The following is a 22,235-nucleotide window of genomic DNA, read 5'->3' as shown; positions in this document are numbered from 1 at the left end:
AGGACTCTAGAAACTTTCCTGGGACCCCCAGTAAAACTGGAGGGTGACAGGAAGCACTGTCCCTCTGCTCCCTCACCTATCTAAGAGGACCCACTCTTCCTTGAGAGTGACCCCTTTCCTCTTTCTTCTTATCCTTTCTAATACACTCATGCCCTGTTATTGGGTGGGACGTGTCTGAAATCTTTTTGGCCCAAATGCAAGAACCCAGGGTGAAGGGGGCCTTCGAGCTGCCTCCAATTCTCCACAGGTCTGGGGTCTGTAACAATAAATCCCACCCTAATGACCTTATTTAAAACTGCAACCCACCTCCCAAGACTCCACATTCCCATCCCATTCTGCTCCCCACTCCCATAGCACTGGGGTCTTCTAGCTCAATGCCACTGTCAACCCCAATATGACAGAATAAAAATCCCACAGGGACAAAGGTCACTGTTCATTTTCTGTGCTAAAAACAATGCCTGGCAGATACTTAATAATTATTTAAGATAAAAAGGTTTAAGGATTTATAAAGGAGAATTAGAGTGTTTTATATATGAGAAATTGTAAGTAGTGCATTACTTAGAGAATTGGCAATCTCCAAAATAATTATGGAGAAGAATTTAGCTCTTTGAACCAATTTTTAAAATAGTAGTGACATATGCTGTGCTCAATACAGTAAATGCTAGTCCTACGAAATTTAGCATTTTTGTTTGGTTTTGTTTAGTTTGGTTTGGTTTGAGTACTGGGACTGAACTCAGGGTTGCTCAGCCACTGAGCCACATCCCTAGACCATTTTTATTTTCTATTTTGAGACAGGGTCTCTGTAAGTTGCTTAGTAAACCTAGCCTTTTTGAGCCAAAAGATAGTCAAATGCATTACAAGACAAATTCTTGGCCAGGAATTATTATTTCCCTCTTAATTACAGGGGAAACCTGAAAGACAAAACAACAAAGGAAATGGAATGAAAAATACACAAAATAATGGGCATGAAAAACCTTAAATCTGAGAAAACACAAATGATCAAGCATTTGGTTTCACTGATTGAGTACATATCTTTTGCTAAGCACTGCTAACTGAATTTACACCATGTATCTGATTTGCTTTTGTTCATATCTAAGATTACAGGATATGGCCTAAATCATGAACAGATTTTACTTTCAATGACATAAAATGGCCCAATATTTGTTTATAAAATATCACGCTCAGAAGCCAGATTTTATTCTAAATTTTACACTGATCCAGAAGGAGGAAGAACATTCCGTATATAAGGCACAATATGCAATCAATACACTTTTTAAAAAATTGGTCAAAAGGGCTAAATTCTTCTCCATAATATCATTATGCAGACCGCCACTTCCCTAAGTGACATACTGTATACTGTTATACATAAACTAATCCAATTATCCTTTATAAACTTTTAAAGGATTTTTATCACCATATCCAGAGATTGTTTAATGACATCTTTACATTTTAGCATCATGGACACTGGTTTTTCTTACAATTTCGCCATAAAACTGTAAAGCGTTTCTCAAAATTGATGAAACACTATAATTTGCTCAAGGTATAAAATTACAACTAAAAATCTTTAACATTTGAAAATCTGGTCTCATTCTCTTTCTCCACATTGTATGCCATTTTCATAGAATTTCTTCTTTTCAGCATATTGGGAAATTTCAAGTTTACTTCCATAAAAATGTATCATAAAGAATAATATTGCTGTTGCTGGGGATAGCTCAGTTGGTAGAGTGCTTGCTTAGCATGCACAAGGTCCTGGGTTCAATCCCCAGCACCACAAAAAAAAAAAAAAAATTATTGGGAGAGTATATTATCATATTTGGCTCTCTGCTAAAACAGAAACAAATTCAAAACTTTGTAAACAAAGAAAATAATTCAAGAAATTAATATTTTTTTTTAGTTTGGGGTACCTATATTATTATAGATATATAGAGATATATAGATACATATAGCTTTCTTCAAAGCTCAGGTGAAAAGATAGAGTCATTAAATAATTTCTCCTTTTTCCCCTAGTACTAGATAAGCATCAAAGAATTTGTTTTAGAAATCCAATGGAGGCCTCTCAGTGAAAACCTGCAAGAACTGTAAAAGCGTTTATTTTTAAAGTTAGAAGGTTGAACCTGAAGTCCATGATTGATTGTAACTCTTTACCATTATTAAAATGCCATTATTAATATTAGAAGAAAGTGTGAATTTTGACAGAGCCCAGAATTCTACTGGAGTATTCCTGTATGGAAATGCCATGTGTTTACCTGAAAATTCCCTTTGGTCCACTTTTCACCCATTTCTTCCTCTTAGAAAGAAAGGGGAAACTGGCAGGAGGGGTTTTGTTTCCTTAGGTACCATAAAGAAATTGTGCTTATGTGGAAAATTGATCTTATAAGATGAGGGCTGATTTTTTTTTTTTTTTTTTTTAGGGGTGAGAGATACTTTCTATAAGTTACTTTCAAATAGATGACCTAAGTAAAAAATAAGAGGGAAAATACACATACATACAGATAAAACCAAGTACAATAAAAGGAGATGAAAGTTCAATCAAAATGGCCTATAGGTGGGTATTAATTGTACTATCCCTTCAACTTTTTAGGAGCTTGAGAATTTTTATAATAAAAAAGGAAGAAAAATAATAAAATTTAAAAACTCCATATATTTATATATATTTTTTAATAACCATTCTCTTACCCAGTCACTCCACATAACAGTATAAAATGAAGAAAAGCAGAAGGAATGCATAAAATGATCTAGAGTAGTTGCTTTTGTATGCTTTTCTTATTCCTTGTACTTTCTTGGAAATTTCAAATTTTCCAAAACTTAAAGAAGAAAATTAGATATCTTCATTATGTGCTGCAAGAGAAACAGCACTATTTCTAAGATTTGAAATGTAAATACTAGCACCCTTTAAAACTGAAATTCTCCCTTATACAGTGGAGCTTATATTGTATGTTCCTGTTGAAAATAAAAAATAACAACCATAAATTAAAATTCTCAAATTTTAGTGGTCATGTTCACAATACCAAGTAGAATTTGACATATCCCTGTTATCAGCAATCATTGCATTTGGTATGGGAATAAACCTTCTTGCTGAAATTAAGGAGAAGGGCAGTGATAACCCAATTATCAGAGAAAGGATTTTAAATTTTCTTTCTGGATAAAAAAAAAGATTTGTTTTTCTTTTCTTCACTTCGTGGAATTTAACTTTAAGATTTAAAGTTGTTTAGGCAGATAACAGAAGAATAATTGCAACCCCAACTCAGGAAAGAGAGCTTATTGTTACCTCCTAAGCAGCCAATGAATGAAAGCAGGAGCAGCTGTTTCCATGACAACATCATCTTTAATTGCCAAAAGCAAGAGTAACTCTTGTCCAGTCTCTGATGAATAGAAGGCTTTGTCTTCAGGTAAATCCTTTAATCTGTAAAATATATGTACAAAGAAGTTAGACTTTTAAAAACCAGCTCCTTCAAAAAAAGGGATTTTCTTCTTTGCTTTAAACCACATCATTCATAGGCACTCAAAATCCTCAGATAAAACAAATCTTTTTTGATAAGAAGTAGAGGATGCTTGAAATGTAGATACTTAAAAAGTGGTTTACATAATTGATTGGCAGTTGGAAACAGCTTCATAGAAAGAAAATTTTGCCAATACTAAAATACTAACTATTAATCTATTAAATATTAAAACCATTGCTTGATAATAATTGCTACAAATAAAATATTAATCTGAAATTCAAATTTTCTCATTTTCTCTAATGAACACATTTTAGTAAAACTAAAAGAATCAAATAAGCAGATATCTCGAAACAAGGCTTTTCATGAATTTCTGAATTCCTAATAAGGCGCACAAATTATTAACAGCATTATCAATGTCCATCTTAAGACTATGTTTTTCAGAGACAACCACAGAAAGCTCCCAATTATATATGCTGCATTAAATAGATAAAAAAATGTGCTAATGGTAGAAATTATTCCATCTAAGACTTGCAAATGAAACCTTTTCTGTTTTGTTTTGCTTTCTTGAATTTTCATAAACTTGACTATCCTGGTTAAAAGGAAATAATCACGGCCTGTGTCATTTTCAGTGGCCCCTTGAAACTCGTTAGGATGCATGGTTAATGACCATGTCAGCCAAATACACACACCCAAAACCAGACCGTCTGCTCTCCAGTGCTGAAACTCAGCTGGTTCCATGCAGGGAAATTAAGGACATTAAAGTCTGCCACTTAAGCAAGCAAAGTGTACCACTCTCTGAGTCAGCAGCTATTACTGACTGGGCTATTTGGTTGTCACTGAGCCAAAAGAAAAAAAGAAAGAAAGAAATCTCAGGTTCCTTCAAACAGTCTCTCTCCATAGCTGGTTTCTTACATGTGGGGTTCTCAATCAGATGTTAAATGTGTTCCCAATAATATCAAGAGTATACAATTGTATACTCAATGCATTAAATCAGTCACTCTCACCTTAGTGTTCTTCTTGTGCAGTGCAATGTACTATATGGTCTTGAGAGGGAAATTAGAGGGGTATTGCAGCCAGGATGCCAGAAATTAGGCATAACAAGCACTGATTATGTGGGAACCTGGGCTGAGTAGAAATACAACAGAGAACTTCTCTTATTAGAACTGTAATTTGTAAACTGACACCAAGATGAGATCTTTAACTGTCTCTCACTACCCCATGACTACAAATTACAGGTATCTTGATTTGAGATGCCCTAACACAAACACTACAAAAATAAATTCAAGTGCAAGTTGTTTACTTAGGAAGTAAAGGATTCAACAATTTGGGAATGGAGGAGGGAAACACAGAAAGGAAGATGGAAGAGAGATGAAGCCACCTTGCGCTGTGGGTGACTGGAGTATATTCCCACTAGAGAGGTCCTGAAAGTCCAGCCCATGTAGAACACACATGTCAGAGTTTGCCAAGTGGCAAGGGAACAGAGGTATTTATACATCACTCTCATCAGAATTGTTAATTACCCAACCCTCTGACCTCTTATAGGGGCAGCAAGTGTTTCCAGATGCCAGCAAAAGAAATGGCCATGCTCAGCGCTGGACCAGGTATATGCAATGAAGTAACAGAGGCAAGAAGATATGAGAGGAGCAGCACATGGAGTCCCTGCTACACTGTTCATATGAAAATGAGACTTTAAAAAGCCATCTTCAATAACATCAGGTCCCAGTGAGTGATGGCTGAAATCATTGAATAATTTAAGTATATAATCAGCCAATCACTCAAGTGTCTCCAGTGGGTGATTCCACCCACTTGGATAAAGATTCTCAGATTCTAATTCCTTTACTTCTGCTCAGTCAGTTATATATCTTGTGTCCATGATTATTTTCTAGTTATGAATCCAAATGATAAGAAAAATCATTGTAGATCAGATTGAAGCTACAACTGCCATCCATAATCCCCTTCTAGTCATGCATATAAGGTAACTGTAGTTAGAAATCAGGAGAATGGGGGCTGGGGTTCTGGCTTGGTGATAGAGCACTTGCCTACCATGTGTGAGCACTGCTCAGCACCACCATAAAAAATATATTAAAATAAAGTTATCGTGTCCATCTACAACTAAAAAAATTTTTTTTAAAGAAATTAGGATGAATGACAGATAAAAATAATCAAAAGTTTCCTTTTAACTGCCAAACAAAACATAAAGTCAACTAATCACAAAACCCTTGAGAAACATGAGATGCATTGATGATATACATGATATATTAAAGATCCATGAGAAATTAGGAAATGACAGAAACACATAAAATTCTGGGGACAATAGGTGAGACTCAACCACTGGAAAGAGTTGAAAAGAATGTGCACTGAACTGGTATTTCCTGACTTGAAAAAGGTATAGCTAACCAGTTTACAAACTAAATCTAACCTGGAAAGAATTTAGTGACAGCAAAGTAATAGACATTTAAAAAAAATAGGCAGTTGGGGATTTCAGGGGGAAAGGGACAATTCTATCAAAGAATCCTGGAGTCACATTGCTCTTAAATCATTATCTTCATCATCATCATCACCACCATGATCACTATCATTATCACCATCACCACAATCATCATCACCATCATCAACACCACCCAAATCATCATCACCATCACCACCATCACTACCACCATCACTATGATCATCAAGTAAATAAATGACGTTTTCCTCTATATCATAAAGAACATAAAATATGTGGTCAACATTCTCATAAAGTAATAGTAAGTAAAATGGTATAAACTCTCAGAATAAGAAACAAATAATTAGACTGACAAATCTCTGAAGATAGGACCACAGTTCACTTAATGTTTCATACATCCTTGTTCGTAGTACGAATTCATGCCATGCCATTTTTATTCCTAGAAATAAGGAATAAGTCAACATAGGAGATTTTAATCTGCATCCTGGACCTACAATGAATGGGAAGTTCTCACACCAGAACCAAAAGATAAGCTACCTCATGGGACCCAGAGACCATTTAAAAATTACTTTGGGGAAGTATGTAAGAAAGCAAAAGGAAGGAACAGCTTGCAATAGTGTATCCAAGGCGAGAGGCATGCCAGTTACATTTACAAAGTATAAATATGTATTCAAGGAAGTTCTAAAGTCATTTGAAAACATATTCATTCAATAAATTATTGAGCACCTCTTAGATGCTGGAATTGTAACTGTAGAGGGAGACGGAGATGCTGTTGAGGCTGTCAGAGGACAGATGGATGACCCCTAAACTCTTGGAGCATATATAAAAGTGGGGGTGACACTTTCTTCAAATGTTAACAAAGTATTTGTAAAGTGCCCATTTGAAAAATCACAAGGCAGGGCAGAAGTTTCACACCAATTTTATACTAACCCCCCAAATTCAGAAAAATCAGAAACTAGATAATAGTAGACAAATTATCTGATTTAAGAAATATGTGAATGCCCATATATTCTAATGTTCATACACATGCACATACACACATTTATACTATATAAAATTTCAAGATTACAAAAAACCTCAGGAAGCCTATGTTTTAAAATTGAGCTGCTTATTTTTAATCAATGTTAAAGTAGGGCATTGACTTTATAAATAATGAAGGCAATTAATATAATCACAACTTGACTTCTGAGCAATGCCAAGTATCATAATGGAGAAAAGGGACACATGTTAAAGCTCTTCCCACTTCTAAAGTCACCAAGCTAAAATAAATACAAAGAAAGCTACCGAAGCAAGACAAATACAAATAAAAATGTCATATGCTACAATAAGAATATTCTACTATTCAGAGAAATGTTTTAAACCAAAGAAAAAATAGATACACCCTTTAGAATGTTCCCTGCTAATAGACATTTGCATTTGAGGGCTAAAGCATAATATATTCACAACACGTTTTTCATGGAGGTCTTTAAATAGCCCCCAAATTTAGTACATATTGACAACTGTAATTCTTAATGTCAGCTGAGCTAAAAAATGCTGGACCTTGGATTCAAAACAACACTGCTCTAAATAGTTTTCCTGGTTGCTTTAAAAGAAGGAAGAGACCATTTGTGGCTTTTGTCATATACTTTACAAAATTGCTACTAAGCTCCCGGATCGTGAAATATTGATGCATATTTATTATTTTAAATGCACAGAGACAGCTTTGAATGTAGTCTTGGCAAATGTTCAGAGTTCAATCTCTTTATGTGGACAAAGTTTAGGTGTACGAATAAGCTGTCTTTGTTTCCATCAGAGTAACAAATACCTAACAAATATTTTGTTTCCAGCAACAGTGCTGTCTAGAAGGATCGCTTGGCAGACCAGCACCTCTCATATCCATGAAAAGTGACCTCCGACTTCCATGTTTTGGACACAAATTCTATTTCTGAACATATATGATTTCTAGTTCTCATCAAAAATACAAGCTGATACTTCTCTGGTAGTAAATGGTCCAATATTGGCAGACAAAGATTTGCTTTCCATGGTTGTTACAGGGTGAGTCTCCTAGAACTTACTAATTCACTGCCATGGTGTGCAACCGTAATATCATGATTTTCAGCTAATGACTTTCCTGGCTTGATGGGACTAAACACCCTGCCAGATTGGAAATCAGGCAGCCTACACCCACTCTGTTTTCATTCACAGTCATAATCACGCACCCATCCCTTCACAATCTGCACATCTTCCAGAAATGGAATTCATCCACTCTGCATACTAACGCTGCCTCTTTCCTGCTGTAACCAGCCTGGCAGAGGATGAAGTCTGCATAAACTCTGGGCTCCAAGGGCAAGAGTCTGGACAACTTCACTTGTCTGCCCAAAGTGTCCCCCAGGGAAGGAGAAGGGAGAACATGACCCGTGCAGTTTGATGCGCTGAGTTTATAGTAGCACTGTGGCACAGAGGCCAGTGCCAGCTAGAAGTCATCTCATGCTCCTGTGCACAGCTACAGCGCTGTGTCTTCCCTCCAGTGACGCTTTGTCAATTTCGACACCTTCCATTACAGTTATTTAGACCATGGCTCCTCTCACCAACTAGAGGACAATCTGCAAGAAATAGTAATGTATAACCTTTTGTGGGTTAAGCTCCTCCATCAGCCCAATCTGCAGACCCACCTACCTCACTAGATCCAACACACCTAGATAGTCACAGGTTAACTTTTGTATACATGATTTGCTTTATTGCACTGGGAAATAACTTATCTTACATTCACATAATATGTTTATATATGGGCATGTGTTTTAGTCAGCTGTTTTTGCTGCTGTGACCAAAAGACATGACAAGAACAATTTTAGAAAAGAGTTTATTTGGGGCTGTTTCATAGTTCTCATTCCACAGACAGCTGGCTTCATTACTCTGGGCCTGAGGTGAGGCAGAACATCACGGCAGAAGAGTGTGATAAAAGGGACTGGGGAGGTGGCTCAGTGGTAGAGTGTCCCTGTGTTTAATTCCTGGTACCTCACCGCCCCCCGCCCAAAAAAAAAAAAGAAAAAAAACACCAGAAGAGTATGATAGAGGAAAGAAGCTCAGGACCAGAAAGCCCAGGGGATGGGGGCTCTTCAACAGGAACAAATTATACACCCAAGGGCAGACCCTCATTGACCCAGCTCCTTCAGCCACCCCCCACCTGCCTGCAGTTAGCACCCAGTTAATCCCTATCAGTGAATTAAGGCATTGATCAGGTTTAAACTCTCATAACCCAATGATTTCCCCTCTAAATGTTTTTCCATTGTCACACATGAGCTTTTGGGGGACACCACATATATAAACCATAAGAGCATGTATACATGTATATGTGTGTATGTGTGCCTGACTGTGTGCATATTCACAAATTTATTTCTTCTTTTTTTCATGCAGAAATTAACATAAACTTGATGAAAGATGAAATAAAGCTAAATTATGCAAAATTTCAAAGAGCAAATTCTGTTCAAAAACAAGTGTTCTGAAAAGGCTACTGTTCAAAACCTTGACAAAGAGGCTGAAATATGAATTTGATTTTCATCTGGCAAGGCTTCTCATTTCTGACATCCTGTTAGTTTCTGCCATTGGTCTTTTAGCCACCATTGCATGGAAGCAGGAGCAAAGACAAACAGAGGCCTCACTGTGTGCACAGGATAGTAGGTGGGTCAGCTACATAAAATATGGTAAGAATATGTGGGGGAAACTTGTATTGATTTCAGGGCCTCTTTGACATACAAGATCTTCTCCGACAAGACCAATGCCACTTACACAAGAAATTACAATCCCATGCTTCAACTGTTTCCACTTGTGTCATCCAGGTGTAAGCTGAAGGGAAACGACACAGGTACCAAATCATGCCAACCCCACACCTGCTTCAAAATATCAGACAGAATGTCAACACTTGACAGAAGGTTTGCTTCAGTTTTCTTGTTCTGCTTCCAACAAACTAGGCCATTACTCAGGCACACTGCTTGACAAAGGTCTCTCCACTCCTACTGAGCATGCAGCAATGACTCTCCAAGCATGTTTCAGGACACAACTTGTTTTAGAGCCCGTCTATGTTTTAATGAACAGGCAGGATTCTCAAATGGAATATTCACCCCCGAAAAAAGGGGGCACTGATGTTCTACCAAGGTGGCCAAACCTCAGATGACTTTAAGTCGCATTTCCCTTGAAAATAAAGTTGAGGCAAATAAGGGGCCTAGACTTTTAGTCTTGCTATATTTGATGATGAAAGGAAAACTAATGAGCAAATTCCATAATGCATGCTCCAACTTGACAATTTTCCAAATCAAACAGGGAACAGATTGAACAAACACAAAACTTCATCATTACAAATGTTGCCTGAATTTTTCCTTCTGTCTTATCCAATCAGGAATTATTCTAGATCTTATGACATGGTAATGAGGCAGAGGATCCCTCTCCCAACTCTGCATAACACCATTCTTGGCTAACATATGCTTATTTAAAAATTTAAAAATAGCTTAATAACATAGTGTGATATAAATGCTTTTCTACAGAGACGATTTTGGCAATGCCTGGAAGAATCTGGAATGATAGTATAATAATTGCTAATTTTTATGGAGTGCTTCTATGCAAGACACTGTTCCAAATGATTTCCATATCCTAACCCACTTAACCCACACAGTACACAATCCGCACTTGATGGCCACCTTCACTTTTCCCGTAAAGAAACACATGAAAGAGGTAACTGAATTTTTCTTACACATAATAGATACAAAATAGAAAGCTCAAGCAGTGGGATCATACATGATATCGTTTACATTTTAGAAGCCTGACTTTATGTAACTGGCCATTGGAACTACTCACAAAAGTGATAACTATTATTTCAGTAACCTCTGCCTAGGAAGGGGCGTTGATGTCTATGTCAAAGACTCTGCTGCTTGATTTTAAGCACAGGCACCATTGTAATGCTCCATCCCTGTGTTACATGTGAATTTACACATTTGGGATGAATTAAAAATTTCTCAAATACCTACTAAGCCACAAAGGTAAGATGCATTGCAGCATGTACAAAATGTGATAACTTTTGTTTGGAGAAAAAAAATACACATATGTATTTATAAATGCACAGAAGAGCTCTGTTAGTATAATAGATCAAATTGTCCCTAGGACAATTGTGCACTTAGGAACAGGGAATAGAAATAAAAAATACTTCTAAGTATACATTTTTAATAAATTTTATTTTATATATACATATGCATATTTTAATGATTTAGAACATTAACAAACTCTTGAAATATACCAATAATATAAAAATAATCTATATTCCAGATTAAATTTTTTTTGATCACTACACTACTCAACTTGAAATGCTGAAATGTTTTCACTGTTATTTTTATCTATTTTAATAATTTTTATTAATGTATTATAGTTATACATAATATTGAGATTCATTTTGACAAAATTATGCAGGCGTTGAATATAATTTGCTCCAATTCAGTCCTCATTACTTCCCTTCCTCTACTGATCTTTGTTCAATTTATTTATAGTGTTTTTTTAAAGTCAGTGTACAATATGTACCCATAAAGGTAAAATTTACTATGGCATATTTATGTATGTACATAGGATGGTTTGGTCAGTTTCAAGCCAATGTACTTCCCTTTTCTTGCCCTTTCTCCGTTCCCCTCAATCTCCTTCCTTTAGTCGAACGAGCTCTCTTATAGAATACGTGTGTGTGTGTATACACACACACATATATATAATAGAGTATATATATATATATGCAATAGATATAAATATATACTATATATATGCATATATATATATATATATGCAATAGAGTTTTATTCAATCATAAAGAAAAATGGCTGTTATGGTTTGGATGTCCCCCAAAAGCACGTCTCAGAGGTTCAACTTTTCATTGCCTTGTATTTGGATGTCACAACATAGTTATTGGAATTCAAATATTTTGTTCAGTTATAAAAATAATTTACTTATCTTTCGAATGGTTTACCAGTCTCATTCTAACACTTCTCTGAAACTCTTGGGAGGTTATGACCAGGGATGATTTTCCAGTCTTTCTGCACAAGCATTTATAAAAGCCCCTAGGGACAATGGCTTTCACCAACTTTTTCTTTTACATTTCCAGAGATAATCTGTACATTTATAAATCTGTATCCTTTCATGTTTTTTGTTGTGGTGACTGCTTGTTTGTTTGTCTCCAAACAAAAGACATCACATTCCACACATGCCATAGCATACCTTACCTCTGTGGTTGAGCAGGTATTTGAGAAATTTTGATTTAATCTCAAATAGAGTTGCTATATACTTTTAAATTCATGCCTAACACAGGGACAGTGCATTATAATTATGCATATGCTTAAAATCAAGCAGCCAAGTCATTTGCATAATGTGAAATTAGTGTTCATGGTGGTAGAAAATACAAAGTGAAACATTTTTTAAAAGAAAAAAAGCAGTTCATTTCTAATATGATCATAAGTCAAAAATCTGTAAACAATACTGTTAGAAGCGTCAAGGAGAAAAATGTGAAGGGGCTGAAAAGTGCTCAAGAGGGCTTTTCAGCAGAGAAAAAAGCAGCTGTCACTGGGGCTCTCAATGCACACTAAGGCAGGCCACTCCACTCTGTCCCCTCTAACTGTGGGGATAGGCAAGGAAACCCAGGTTCACTGAGGGTCGACAGCATGCCAGCTGCAGACACAGAGTCAGAATGTTTTCAAATAAATCTTTGCCATCAGGGCATTCAAACTCTCAAAAAGTACACTGAACCTTAGATATAATTGTATTTCATATTAATGAAAGATTCTGGGCCAGAGGACAGGGTGGTAGCAGAATGACTGAGGCATAGTTTCTCTGCAACACCTAAACACAACAGGCATTATGTTCAACAGGGAGACACCAGACAGAGATGGAGATGGAGAAGGGAGATGCCAAGTCCCGAGGGGAGAAAACAGCCAAGTCATCTGTGTGGCTATGTCAGTCCCCCCCAAACACACACACACTGTGACCAAAATACCTAACAAGAACAAGTTAGAAGAGTAAAGGTTTAGAATTCTTGGTTCTTGGGCGCCCAATTTCATTGCTCTGAGCCTGAGGTGAGGTAGAGCATCATGGCGGAAGAGCATGACAGGATAGTAGCTCAGTTCAGGTCAGCCAGGAAGCAGTGAGAGCAAGTATAGGAAGAACAAAGGACAAAAATAATAGCCAAGTGCACATCTCCAGTGACCTGCTACCTCCAGCCATTTCCCACCTGCCTATAGTGACCACCCAGTAATTCATTCAATTATTCATCCATCAAATAGATTAAACCATTTATAAGGTTGCCATTTTCATAATCTAATCACTTCAATTGTAAACACTGCTACATTAGATATCATGTTGCTAACACATCAGCTTTTCAGGGGACACCTCATATCCAAACCCTAATGGTAGTTTCTGAGGCTTGCTTAATCAGAGGTGCGGGGATGCCGAGTAAAAGGTGTGAGGAAAGGACACCTTTAGAGAGAACTCTTCCTCAAGGGGAGAAAGGTGCACCCTGTAAGAGGACAACTCTTAAAGGAGAGCACAGGAAGTTGCATTTAGGGAATGCATTGATCTCAGAGCCCACAACCAATAAGAGCCAGAAGCAGCAGCATGGAGGACCGAAATTTGTGGAGGAAAGGAATCCTCAAGCATGTTATGAGCTCAGAACTCATGATATCTCCTGGGGGTCAGGTACACACACGGGATCAGCTCTAGAGTGTGCCTGTCACACATCCTGGGCAGAGGAACCACGTAGCAGGAAAAGCAGACTTGACAAAGGGAGGCCGAGCCTCTCTGGACTTCTAGGGGCTGAGAAAGGAGAAAGCAACTAAACAAAGGGAGATGTTTCACCACATGAAAGGGATTAAGGGAGAAATGGTCTCTATGTTTGGAGACATCAAATGAACCCCTTGAAGACCTACTAGAAGAAAATGTCATTTCTGCACTTATGGCAAATCCAGAGATGAAGCCAGGATGCTAGGTCACTGTAAGAGGATCACTGAAGTAAAGCTTGCTGGTCTCTCTTCTCTTTCTCGTAAAACACCATGAAAGAGAGAAATCAGGAGATCAGGAGGAGAGGGTAGGATGCACCAAGTGAGAAAAGAAGCCACACACTCTTCAGCTCACTGTGGTTTCCCCTCTGTGGCAGCTGAGCACAAGGAGGAAAATTAACTCTACCCTGAAATCGAGCGCTAAGTCCTAAAAGTGCATGGAACAGGACATTTTATTTTATTTGTTATTAAAATCACATCCATTACCTAAGCATTATCAAATGTAGACTGGGAAAAGCTTCCCAAGGTTTCACTCAGGGGCAGGAGAAGAACTTCAGAGACGGAATGAACAGGGGGCAGTGACCAACCCTAAAGCTGCCTTTGGGTTCCATGTCATGAGGGGAGCTTCTTCAATGAATAATGAAGGGCAGCCAACGAAAAATACAGAGATGGCACAGGGATGAACTGGAATGCGTGGTGTCTGGTACGCTTAAAGGAAAGAAACATCTCCCAGAGGAGACACAAAGAACAGAGTCCAGCACACACAGCAGCAAAATCTAGCATCAATAGTAATTTATGGGAGAGAAAAGGTGGTGGGTTAATGGAAACCCAGACAGCATGGACTGAGACAGAAGACGGGAAATCCAGGGTTTGAGTTGTGAGCACAAGACAGAAAAGGGGCTTCCGAAAGGTGCAGTGGCTCTCCTGAGTGGCCCACACCATGAGCTGAGGATGCAGAGTGCTCTGCTCCTCAGGGGAGTGATGGGGAACATGCTAACCAACAGGATGTTAGGTTAAGAGCCCTGCATGCAAGGGTAGGGCACAATTCTGCAAAGTTGCCAAAAGTCTCTGAACTGGAACCATGAATACATGAATTTTATGGCAGATCAATTTTAACCCAATAAAACTAAGGTCTTAAAAACAGAGAAAGAAAAAAAATAGAATAGGAAGTTAGAGAAAGAACATTAAGGTCTGCAAAATAAATGCTACGAGTGATATTACCGAGATCCTTGGAGTCCTGGAAAGTGTGGGCCACTCTGTGGGAGGCAGCTGTGTGAGCAGAGGATGAGGACATCAAGACAGGGAGACTCAGCTATTCTTTCAAGAAGTTGAAATGGGAGCGATGGGAGAGGGATCAGAGATGGTGGTAGCGTTGATAGAGAGCCACTGGAAGATATTTTAAAGCTAAAAAATCCCTGTGCATATTTATAAAAGGGGGTTGGATCAAAAGAGAGAAAGCAGGAGGTCTTTTCTAGAAAGGGGTTGTCTTCCTAGAGCTGACTGGCATGGTGATGGCTCTGTCTCATTTGAAGTCACAGGATCTCCCATAGGCCAAAAGGAAAGACAGGCGATTTTCCCCCTCTCCAGCCAACAGAGAAGCAATCCTGGGATACAGAACATTTTCAGTTGACCTCTTTCTGAAACACTGTCAGGTCACCCTCTTTCTAGAGCACTGTCAAGGTGGCCTCTGTCTGGAATACTCTCAGACTGGTTTCCAGCTCCCTGTCAGTGTCCCAAAATGAATCACAGAAACACTGTTAACAGGCCCAAGACCAGGCACCTAGCAGCTCCTGTATCTTGTAACTATATTTTTATATTCATTGTGAAATTTTATATTCATTGTGAAATTACTGTATGAAACCATGGCATGATTTCATAGAGTCCCCCCCCCCCCGCCGTTTTTTAAGAAAAACACTAAAAACCAATTGCAGAACATTGCCACTTGCCCTCCACTGTCTAACTATCTAGGGTGCCTACCCAGCCTCCATGTAACAAGAAAACATTCTCAAACCACTCAGACACACTGAGCAACACTAATAGCCAAATATGAGAAGAATATATCCTTTACATAATCCCTTAAACCCCCAGGTATCCACAGCACAATTCAGGTACAATGGGTCTGGGTGGAAAATAATCAGAATGCTAAGTACTACATGAGTGCTGGGCTATAGTCTGAGCGCTTTGTAAATATGAACACAGGTTAGGCCATGAGGAAGGTTCCCTCACCATCTTATGTTACATTTTTGTTATTGTTTAGGTAAAATTTGTATACATTATAGTGGAGAAAGCTTGGCTATATAATTTTCTTTTTTTAATGTTTTGTTTTCATTGTAGTTGGACACGATACCTTTATTTTATTTTTATGTGGTGCTGAGGATCGAACTCATTGCCCTGCATGTGCTAGGCAAGTGCTCTACTGCTGAGCCACAACCCCAGCCCTGGCTATATAACACGAAATTTTAAAGTTTATTTTTATTATAAAAGAAAGCTCTTTCCATTGTACAGTAAAAACATGAATACAGAAACAAATATTCTAAGACAAACTCCTTCACGGTTAAACATGGTGTGTCTGTGTGTATGTGTATAAAACACTGAACAAGTTACTTAAACCTCTCTGCACCATACATTACATTGTGAAACAGGAGTGGTCAATGCGCATGTAACCAATTTATTATAAGTAAGCTATGATTATACATTGAGAAAGCTCTTTGGCATTCCAGTTGTGATAGTTATTGCTTTGATTTCCAAGAAATTAAATGTAATTGGCACCTTGTCTGGAGATGAATCACAGCCTTAAAGTAGGAACTCAAACACAGGTCTCTAACTCATTTTAAAGTGACATGAACTGTTCAAGAGCTGCTTATATCTTTTTCTAAAAACACTGTTCAGCTTAACTGTGTTTTTTAAAGTTGCTTTATCACAGTGAATGAAGTGATTTTGACACCTTTTGGAAATGCTAATCATGGCTATGAATAGTTATTTGCTTAGAATTCACACCTATTAAGGGCTGAATCTAGGTGTATACAACATTCACTCTATCAACACAGAAGTGTAAATCTAAATTGGGGCAAACTGTGATAGCAGCTTGCATTGATAACCAGAGTATCAATTTCAGCTGAAGGGAGAGAGAAGGTGTCTGAACTCACTCCTCACACAGCCATGGGCTGACATTTGCTTTCATGCAAATAAGTAATGGTTTAGATAAAGCCCACAAAACACAGAGGGAAAGCAGAAGGAGAAATAAAAACTGTCTGCCTGTATGGAATATTGTAGGATGGACAGGAGTCCAACATGCCAGGTTGGAAACCTCAAGCAGGGGAGAAAAGGCCTAGATCAGAAGTGCACCCACACCTCAGCCTCAGGCTACACCTTGCTGCAAGAGCCCAGCAAGTTCAGCATGACTTTCAGAAGACCCTGGATATCCTGAGATTTCTATGAGTTATCTCCATTTTAAAATTATTTCAAGCAATTAATACAAACCAAAACTACTTGTGTCAACCAAAGAAAATATGTCTGCAACTCAGACACAGTCCACATTGAAACCTCCAACCCAAAAGGCATTTTCCCACTTAAAACTATGAACAGCATAATTCATCATTCCATCACAGCTGGAGAAATAGGCAACATTGTTTATTAGGAATACAATCTCTTCTTTTTACCATTTGGTTTTATCTTTTCTTTTTGAGGGAAACATGGCAGTGAGAAAGTGAATAGGTGTCCACCACTTTCCAAAGAAGGAAATCTCTGCTATTTAGAAAATTCCATTTTATTGCACTTTATTCAAAGAAATGGTTCTCTGTAAACCGTAAGTGTGTTTGTATGCATGAATCAAAACTAAAAAAATTAGAGTCCTCAAGACTGTGCCAGATTAGTCAATATGTCTATGGTCTGCCTCAAACCTTTTGACCCTAGTGTGCCAGACACATATTAACATTTTCTGTGTGTGCCAAGTGTAAAATATTAAGAAAGCATGTGACTACTGGCAAGAAAATCTGAGGCCCTTAAGACAGACTTGGAGGAGGAATTACACATTCAGCTCAGGTGACCATAATCAATGCAGTTTCATGTCCCCACATCCTAAGATTGACTCAATTTATGCAAAAGCCACATGCAGATTTGGAGGTAAAGCTTCAACTCTGAATACCGATGCTGTCTCTTGAGTATCTAGAATTCTGCATGGACATACACGCTGATGATGGACGTGTCTTGGAAATGGGCTTTATGAGGTCTGGTGGGTTCAGAACAGGGATTCTCCATGCTTCCTGCTTCTCTGGACCCTCAGATAAAGCAGCAGTATGTGGACATTTGAATCCATATTTTGCTTTGGAGAACCAGAACAAGTCCCTTCCACTGAGCCTTCACATCTTAGAATAATACACAAACCACTGGAAGTTTTCACAAATACATATTCCAGTTTTCCCAATGTGCTCAGAATGTGAGGATATTAAAGAATCAGGCAGGCTCTTTAGAGAAGAGCACCTGGCAGGGGCAGCAATGAGCTGCCAGGTACACTCCCCAGGGAAAAGGGGCAGCTACAGTTTTACTGTTTCATTATTTGTGTGTGCATGTGTGTGTGTGTGTGTGTGTGTGTGTAGTATATTGTAGTTCTAGACAACAGTTGCAAGCCTATTGTCTAATTTTCCTCATAAGTTGTAGACTTAAAAAGCAAAGAAAAAAGCACAGGACTGGCCTAGGAAGACCTGCCTATAGACAAAATATGGCCTGTAAGCTATGAATCTGAGGCCTTTGAGTAAAGCCTCTTGCAGTAAAATAAGGAGAACAGCAACAACAAAAGCCCTAATGAGGGACACATAAAGACAGTTCTGCCATGCTCACTTCTTGGCTAGTCATTTCCCTGTGCACCCGACTGGAGGCCCCAAAGCCAATCACAATGCCCAGCCCTGAGCAGACACTCATAGCAATATGTGCCAGATTAATGAACATCAGATTCTAGCCAGGAGTTGCCACACTTGGCTCCGTATGAGACCATCTGGGGGGGTTCTACTGATCCCTTGATCCACTGAATCATAATTTCTAGGCATCAGGCCCAGAATTTGTTAAAAAAAAAAAAAAAAAAAAAAAAACTTTCCAAAGTTATTGTGCTGCAGGATTATCAACACATTCAGGAACCATGGGCTCAGACATAATGAGCTCCCAGGCCAGTCCTGGCTGTCAGTGACAAAACTGAACGGGATCTTCACCTCTGCAGAGGGCACCATTATTAACTTTTTTTTTTTTTCCTGAATCTTCCCCTTTTCCTACTTCCTTGACTCTTCGCCTCAGGGATGGTTGAGACAGAAGGTAAAGTTGTTTCCCCAGATGAGCTGCTTCCAGAAACTACACCTTCCAAAAGAAAAAAAAAGCACTGAAAACACTGAGACAACAGAACCTCAGTGGGAAACACATTAACAAAGAGGAAGAAATTCCTTCAAGGATTAAAAAGGTATTTCCCAAGGATGGAGATCCATAGGGGAGAGCAAAATCCCAAGAGAAAATGGGTTCCTTAGAGCTTGGAAGCAAAAAGTCTTACAAGAAATTCCAAAACCCAAAATTAGGAAAGGAAATTTTAGAAGAAGAGACACAAAGATGGAGACAACGTGGGCAGATGAATGAATCCTGGCCCCTCCTTCTAGATGGCTCATCTCACAATCCATTAACCCTGCCAAGACTCTGGGGAATAGGACTGGACACCTGGGCAAACAGAATGGGAATTGACCACACAAGGAAAAAAATCTACCTTGAGTCCTAAAAATATAGGAAGCCCTCTGACCTGGTGAGCTGCTACTGCAACTCTTAACCCCCTCTACCCAGAGACTTTTTATATAAACTGGGGTGGGGGGTGAGCCTTAGTTGGAAGTCTTTTGTGCAGATTAATTAGTCACTGTGGAGCACTTGGGTAAGTGCAAAAGATTGCTTCTCGTTGTGGTTATATAATCTACCTATTTCACAGTTTGAAGGCAGAGTGATTTAAGGTTTTATCACAAACTCAGAAAGCCAGGAATGCTGAACATCCACTAAAATTCTCTCCTTATGTATTCCTCCTGAGCCCAATTATTTGCAGGGTCAGGGCTCTATTATTTTACTTAGCAAAATGGGTGCTTTGAGACATTTTCCAGGAACAACAAAAAGATAGATTCAGGTTCATGTAAGTCTTTCTGTCCATTTTGGAGATGCTCTGTTTTATTGGAGCGTGGGTATTGGAGCAGAAGTTTATTATCACTGGGGCATTCTGAAGTCCAACATATGTGATGCTATAAAGGACATACAAGATGTGTGGGCATCTGGGTGGTTTTCTTCCCTCAAGCAGGAGTGGAGTAAGAAATCAAACACAAAGCTGCTGTTTCTATAGGGACTAACAACTCAAAGCCAGAAGATTTGCAGCCAGAACCCAACCCCTGTCTTCACCATATTCTAGGATGATATTTAGTCCTGGTGTACATGGCTCGGCTGCACCAATGATGCACAGCCATGGCCAGTCCCAATTGGGCAGGAACATGCTCCTGAGTATCACCCGTGGTACATCAAAAATAGTTTAGTTGATTTTGTGCCTTATACAGTAGAATATAAAAGATTTTTTCCTAGTATTTTAAAAAAGAAAGTCTCACATTAATTTCTATAGATGCTAAGATGTCTTTCTGTGCTCACCCTCTCTCATAGATGGGGCTGAACATAAATATAAAGCACATCTGACTCAGAATGGATGGAAACCATGAGATGAAAACAACTAATGTGAAACTTGGTGATTTGCTTTTAATAAAAGTATTGAGGACTGAATATTGATGCTAAGAAATGTTTTTCTTTAAGTATTCAAAGGCTAGTGCTGACAGTCATTTCTACCATTTGTTGATGATCTTGTGCCTAGCACTAAAATCATGTAATCCTCCCAAAGCCCAATGAAGGTCATATGATTATTCCTATTCATAGAGAAGGAATCTAAGGCTTAAAGTATTCTACCCAGCTAACAACGAGTGGCCAGCACTTCCATCCAGCGACTCTTACAACAGCAACAACTACATGCCCAGTTTCTGGAGCTCCCATATGCTCCCCTCACAAGATTAAAATAACAGCTCCCCAAGGGATGAGAAGAAAAGTAAGTACTTAATACAACATCAGCACTCAGGTGGGTGCACCACGGAATTCTGGTACTTCTATTTTGCTAAGTATTACTTGTCATTTTTTCCCACTTTTGAGCTCCCTGAAATGTACTATGCTCCTTTAAGACACTGAGGAAAGGATAGAGAAAGTGAGGAAAGAACCAACATTTGGAAGTAAAATGAAAAGAATATGTAGCTACTATGAAAAAATATCCTAATGCAATAAAAACATAAAGGAATTATGTCCCATTTCCACCTTGTGTTTGTTCAGAGAGTGGCTCCATTTGCAATGAAGAGACGAAGATGAACTAGCAGAGAGTTTTCCAGAAGCACATACATAAAATCCAGACCTGCATGACCTGTCAGGCAGCACAGTCTATTATGGAAGTTTGGCTTCTACAAGGTTATTACTCCAGGGAACAATGTTTCTAAGAACCAAGAAAATGCATAGTTAGGGAAACACCACCTTCTCCCAGGACTGGCAGCCATCCATGTTGGAGGAAGTACATACCTGAAATAGAAAGTCAGACTTTTCAGCAGGCAATTCCTCTCTGATTTCTATTTCTGTATACATATTTTTCCAAGATTTCCTTCATGGATTCCCCAGCATCGCTCTGTCATTAAATATAGTGGAAGAATGCACAGAAGTGAGAATATACAATAAGGAACACTTCTAGATTCTCAAATTCACTGAACTTCCCTTGCATGGTGTCTAAGATTAATACTTCCATCCTTAACACATGTGTGGCTATGAACCCTAATTTGCTTATGAATGCCGACTTGGGCACTCAGAACACATTTTCTGTATTGTTATTCTATATATATATATATATATATATATATATACATATATATACACACACATACACACACACACACACACACATACACACACACACACATACTGCTTCTCCAAGCAGATGATGGACACCTTAGCAATGTTACTAAAGTTTGCTGAGTATTTTCCACATGCCAGGCTTTACTGAATGCACTTTGTGTGGATTCCATCAATTAATCTTCACACAAGTAGGCAGTGCCAACTGTCAGGTAAGGAATGCCAATTTGAAACACAAAGCAATTTGTACATGGCTAATTATGTGATACACTGGCAGAAGATCCCCAATACTCCAACTCCCTCCTTCTTTACACTGACTCCTACTGGTCAAAGACTGCTTCTCTGTATCCAAACTCCATAATGCATCCTTAAGTCAAAGTATGCAGAGAATAAATAAGGAACCAAGTAGTCCATTAAGTTTAACAATGAGGCAACCATTCATTTTATTTTATATGCTCAGATCCACCACGGTAGTATATTTCATGTATGTTTGCAATTTTCCTTTGAAATATTTTAAGCTTTTAGTTTCAATTTAAGAAGAAATATGAACTCGGTTCATAAAAGACACAAAACCACAAAGAATACCCAACATCATGGAAAATATCATCATCTAAATAAAATTACTGGCAGAAATCAAAAAGTTAGAGA

General features: G+C 38.3%; 1 protein-coding gene across 3 annotated transcripts in view; it reads right to left on the bottom strand.

Moving 5' to 3' along the window:
- Cntn3 (contactin 3) overlaps window positions 1–22,235 on the bottom strand; it is a 332,030-nt gene that overhangs the window by 248,761 nt on the left and 61,034 nt on the right. The window contains exons 1-2 of one of the 3 annotated variants that reach the window (XM_058573015.1): window positions 21,264–21,446; window positions 3,269–3,403 (exon numbers count right to left, since the gene is read on the bottom strand). In XM_058573015.1, the coding sequence (XP_058428998.1) occupies window positions 3,269–3,323 (55 nt within the window). In that variant the 5' untranslated portion in view covers window positions 3,324–3,403; window positions 21,264–21,446. Of the gene's footprint in view, window positions 1–3,268; window positions 3,404–21,263; window positions 21,447–22,235 lie in introns of those variants that run through there. The other 2 variants (XM_058573014.1, XM_046425549.2) reach the window with 2 other exon arrangements.

The sequence above is a fragment of the Marmota monax genome, unplaced genomic scaffold (assembly GCF_021218885.2).
Source record: "Marmota monax isolate L192 unplaced genomic scaffold, Marmota_monax_Labrador192_F-V1.1 WCK01_AAM20220418_F8-fsc00028, whole genome shotgun sequence".
Lineage (NCBI taxonomy): Eukaryota > Metazoa > Chordata > Mammalia > Rodentia > Sciuridae > Marmota > Marmota monax.
Note: the sequence above shows the minus strand (reverse complement) of the source record. Positions and strands in the feature narration are given on the sequence as shown.